Consider the following 4,741-nt stretch of genomic DNA (forward strand, 5'->3'; position numbering starts at 1 on the left):
CGGCTGTTTCATCCAAGCCGATTGGTTCCCGATTAACACGACGTATTCTGACCCAGTCGGTTGCCTCCCGATGAACACGATGTTGTTTCCTCCATTCTGACCCAGGCGGTTGGCTCGCCGTACACCTTCGAGACCATGTCTGTATGTACCTACGCAGCCGTATTTACTTTCTTGCAGCGTGGTTGTACATATGTGTACATGTTTTAGACGGGACTTTGTGACATGCTATGTCCGCGGCTCTACTACGACATGTGTTGCTCCTTACTTGGCCACAGTTCATCGCTGCAGAGAGACTGATCGACCAGTATGTACATACACGTTCGCGACCAGACAGACGACGCTACGTACGCTTCGCCCGGGTGGGTCCCAGTTATTCCTTGCGTGCGAAGATATAGCTGGTGGGTCCCAGCTGTCAGGGAGGAATCTTTTTTTCTTAGTATGGACGCAATTCCTTGCATGCAAAGATGTAGCTGGTGGGTCCCAGCTGTCAGGAGGGAAACAATATTTTTCGCAAAATACGGTGGCCCGTCCGATAATAAGGAGGCACTTCCTTGCTACGGCCGTGGACCCAGCTGTCAGTCTCTCTACGTACAGTACTCTTCCGATGGAAGTCGTTCCTTGACCATATTGACATGCCGCGCCGAGAGCACCAAGGCGGTGGACGACGGCGAGGCCTAGGAAGGGTATGATGCGGAGCCGGGGAAGACGCGGCAGTGGATGCACGCATACATAGGAGTACGAGGGTTGACTGGTTCGGCTGTGGTGTGAGGCTGTCGTCATCGCAGAATAACAGGGGTTGTGGGTGACTAAAGGGATGGCCTGGCCAGTGGTTGGAGTAGGAGGGGGCGGTGAGGCCTGCGCGGCAACACAGCCGGCCACGAGAGGCAGGAGCAGGCGGCACGACCCATGATGGTTTGGGCGGCTGGAACAAGAAGACCAGAGGTTGTAGAAGCATGACAGCCGTTGGATCGCGATCGTACGGTCACTTCATCTAGAATCATTTATATTAACTAAGTTGACAAAGGCCTACGTCCGCGTCAACTTAGTAGGTCCACAAGTCAGCCTCCAAATATGGTGGGTCTCACCTAGCAGCGGGGGTCTTCATTTCTTTGTGCGTAATAAGGAGGCACTTGCGTGCAAAGAGATATAGCTGGTGGGTCCGAGTTGTTACCCGCGGGAATGTTTTTTTTTCGAAGTACAGAGGCCCTTCTGATGGTTCCCTGCTGTCAGGTGTAACCGAATTTTTAATGTTGTTAAATTCTATGTGCGTATCTTCCTATCATGGGAATATTGTACCGAAGATGAAGGAAAATGCTAGTCGCAGGTGTTTGTCCAGGAGTTATGTGTAAGTAATGTTATTCATGACAATTATTTTGCTTTGTCCCATACATTCTACCTCCATGATGGTTGTGATATAGCATATTTTCCCATTTTTCTCTATAGAGAAGGACCAATTTGGAAACTCGGGATGAGTTAACCTCTGCTAATACCTCTGCTATCTTCAAGAATGCTTGGTGGCAGTATCAGAATTACCTGAAGAAAACGTACTTCAGTGGCAAAGAAACTCATCAAATTCCCTTACGTTCTCCCGAGACACATTTACTGGATGATGACTAGGAATGCCTTGTTCTGTACTGGTCCCTAACCAAGAATGTAGTAAGGTCTAGGAGCTCATTTTTTTATTTTTAAGTACTATATGCCTGCATCTTACTGTACTCTGTTCATGTAGAACAAGTTGCTTAAACCTGAAGAACAACTGTTCTCATTTAAGATTCCATTGCTATCGTGCATACTGCTTTGCTCTTGTATCACTGTATTTACTCATAAAAAACTTATTTTTAAATTGAAGGATCCAATCGAAACTCCAATGGCACAACAGGTATGTTTATGCATGTTTCTTTAAGAGGTTTGCTCTTATAAATAGCTCTGTTGATTTCAATTTTAATTGTGTATACAGTTGACTTCTCATATCATGCACATTACTAGCATCACAACAGAGCCAATAATGTTGTTGTACATGTAGACGCATGGTACCCATCTGAAATCTTGTTGTCCGTATAGTTTCCCATGCTTTGTATTCTTTTAGTGTTCCTTTGTCTTGAACTGATATGATTTGAACCATGTCTCTATTTTGATTTGGTAAGATAATGCAATGACCATAAGACACACACACACACACACACACACACACACACACACACACATATATATATATATATATATATATATATATGATAACACCTCTTAAGAGTCTATTCTGCTAACACTTTCCCTTATTCTGATAACACCCACGTCAAGCCTATAACGGACCGAAAACAAAAACAGACGGAACCGAACAGCCCCACACCACACCCCGAACTGCATGACCAAGGAAAAAAAACCTCCTCCACCTTATCTCTGCCCCGGGCCGCATGAACCACCAACTCCTCTCCTCCCTTCCTCTCCATCGCCACAACTATGCGCCTCGCCGTTGTAGCCCACCTCCCACCTCCCCGGCGCGCTCCCCCCACCTCCCCTGGTGTTAACCGCGCTGGCCACCACCCGCGCCGGCACGCCACCACCGGCGCCTTCTTCCCGCGTGCTGCCAGCGGCATGGAGGCGCGCCGCCGGAGCACCTAGGCCCCGGCATCGAATCCGGGCAGCAGCGCGCCGCCGCGCCTCTGTTTCCTCTATCTACATGGCCTCCCGCGTACAAGCTCTCGACCAGGATCCCGCGCTCACCGCCGGCGAACACACCTCCAGTCCACCCTGCCAACCAGCGCTGATCTCCTGCAACCCCGCCCTGCCCGCGACCTTCCTCCCCTTGCCGGCGAGCCTCCCTCCCTCGGCTACCTCCTAGCATGAGCTAACGCCGGATCCAGGCCGCACCTGGGATCCACTTTGTCCCCACACTCCACTGCGTGGCCCCAGCAGCGCCGCTCGAACATGCCCCGCACTCCACTGCGCGGCCCCAGGTGCACCGACCGAGCGACGGATTCGGCCCCGCCACGGCGCCTAGGCGACGGATCCCTCTTGGATCACGTCGGATCAAGGAACTGCTACTCCAGTGTCTTGTGGGCGAGAAGGCGCACAGAAGGGGTCGGGGCTAACGTCCCTCACCTCTCTTGCAGTCCACCGTCGTCGTCAAACAGGTGCGATTACCTGATGTGTCGAGCGAGGGGACACCCCTGGCCTCCTCCTTTCCTTGTCATCGCACGCGCATGCCACAGCCACACCAGCCCGGGATCCCCCCTCCTATCCTCTCCCTGTTGTTCTCCGATGAGGGCGAGTAGCTGAGCCTACCTGACGTAGGTCGATTGGGTCATCCTCTCTGGCTTGAGCAGCCCAATGCCATTGTTGGAGCATTACACAGCAGCAGGTGTGTGCAGCCACCATCGACTTCCCGCGGGGAAGAGATCCCTCGGCCATGCCACATCCGCCCCTGGGATTCAGTTTGCCAGAGCACCCCTCGCAGCTCTCTCTTCGCCGGAGAACTATGGCAGTGTGCCGGCTTGCAGTTCGGTCATCAGTTCAGTGCAGCACAGACGGCGATGCCATGTAGTTTGCCATCCAAATCCCATCCAGGGTTGTTGCTATCCAGAAGCATTTTCTTGTGTTTTTTTAGAAAATTTGATGAGTTGTTTTGGATGCAGTGCAATTCAGAAGCTTGTGTGCAGTTTGGTGACCACGGACGTGCGGCTCACTAGCATTAGATGCACTTCAGTGCTCCTGTGGGTGCAGTTCATGAGCGCGCCGCCGATGACGGCAGCAATGCAGTGCACTCCGGTAGTTGCTGTGGTGCACTCTGGTGGTCGTTGTGGTATAGCTCAGTGGCTGGCCAAGTGAGGTTTTCTTTTCCTCTGCGTGTGGTTAATCTGAGCACGAGCTTCATCGCCTCAGTGCTTTTGTAGTGTGTTCCATTTTTTTTTGCAGTTCCCTGGTCATGCAGCTTGGTGACGTGCCAGGTGCAGTCAGCTGAGCGACACTCTTCTCCAAGCAAGAAGAGGAGGGCGATCTTGGTTCCCTGTCCCAGTGCAGTAAAGGCGATGCGCCTGTGCGGTGCGGAGCACATGTGCAATTCCGTCGGCCATGCATGTAGTACAGGTCGCATAGTGGTGTAGTTCGCCGCTGAACCCGTGTTGTAGTTTTATGGCACCCTGCGTGTGTGTGATGCAGTTTGGCGTCTCCCTCGGGTGGACGCATAGCTGCACTCCAGATCGCCCAGTACTGCAACTCCTTCCTTCCTTTTACTTATTTTTTCTAGGAAAGGAAGTGGTGCAGTTCGGTTGGATGTCCCGTTGGAGTTTGACCTTGTGCCATCTCAGATCATATTGTGCAGTGCGACATGAGTTTCTCTGCTTGGGGTGCTCCGGGTACTTTAGTTGGGATACTCGGAGATAAAAATTTATGTGTACAGTATATAGTTGTATGGCTGTGTAAAAAAATATGAATTTGTGTGTTGAGCATTCTGAAGCGCTGATGTTATATTTTTACTTTGAGAAAATATGATGTGGTCCATTATGTGGTGGTTGGTAGTTTAATTTGCAAGAAGGGAGAAAAAGAAATTCACGTGAGAGCTTCACTTCTTTTTTGAATGAAGATTGTCTTTGTGGGACGATCAAAAAATATGGATTTGAGGTTCATTAACAAAAATTAATGTTCACTTCTGAGAGTGTTACAGTGCATTTTCAGAAGTGGTGTGGTTCACTTACACCCTAGGTGAAGTGCAAAAAAATAAATCGTTAGGGAAACGACAAAAATA

At 50.4% G+C, this 4,741-nt stretch overlaps 1 protein-coding gene across 3 annotated transcripts; it reads left to right on the forward strand.

Moving 5' to 3' along the window:
* Positions 1-2,381: 2,381 nt before the first annotated feature.
* LOC119276316 lies at positions 2,382-4,452 on the forward strand. Of its 3 annotated transcripts, none has more exons than XM_037557355.1 (3): positions 2,382-3,131; positions 3,633-3,821; positions 3,891-4,452. In XM_037557355.1, the coding sequence occupies exons 1-3, from the start codon at positions 2,926-2,928 to the stop codon at positions 3,934-3,936; spliced, it is 441 nt and encodes a 146-aa protein (XP_037413252.1). In that variant the 5' UTR covers positions 2,382-2,925; the 3' UTR covers positions 3,937-4,452. The 3 variants fall into 3 exon arrangements, with proteins under 3 accessions (XP_037413252.1, XP_037413251.1, XP_037413253.1); XM_037557354.1 differs by having other exon boundaries at positions 2,384-3,131; positions 3,913-4,452; XM_037557356.1 differs by having other exon boundaries at positions 2,385-3,537; positions 3,913-4,452.
* Positions 4,453-4,741: the final 289 nt, after the last annotated feature.

The sequence above is a fragment of the Triticum dicoccoides genome, chromosome 3B (assembly GCF_002162155.2).
Source record: "Triticum dicoccoides isolate Atlit2015 ecotype Zavitan chromosome 3B, WEW_v2.0, whole genome shotgun sequence".
Taxonomy (NCBI): Eukaryota; Viridiplantae; Streptophyta; class Magnoliopsida; order Poales; family Poaceae; genus Triticum; species Triticum dicoccoides.

Coding starts and splice junctions, on each gene's coding strand:
- LOC119276316 (XM_037557355.1), top strand. CDS start 2,926: ATGCCCCGCACTCCACTGCGCGGCCCCAGGTGCACCGACCGAGCGACG. Junction 3,132..3,632: donor CCACCGTCGTCGTCAAACAG/GTGCGATTACCT, acceptor TTTTGGATGCAG/TGCAATTCAGAAGCTTGTGT. Junction 3,822..3,890: donor ATAGCTCAGTGGCTGGCCAA/GTGAGGTTTTCT, acceptor GTGCTTTTGTAG/TGTGTTCCATTTTTTTTTGC.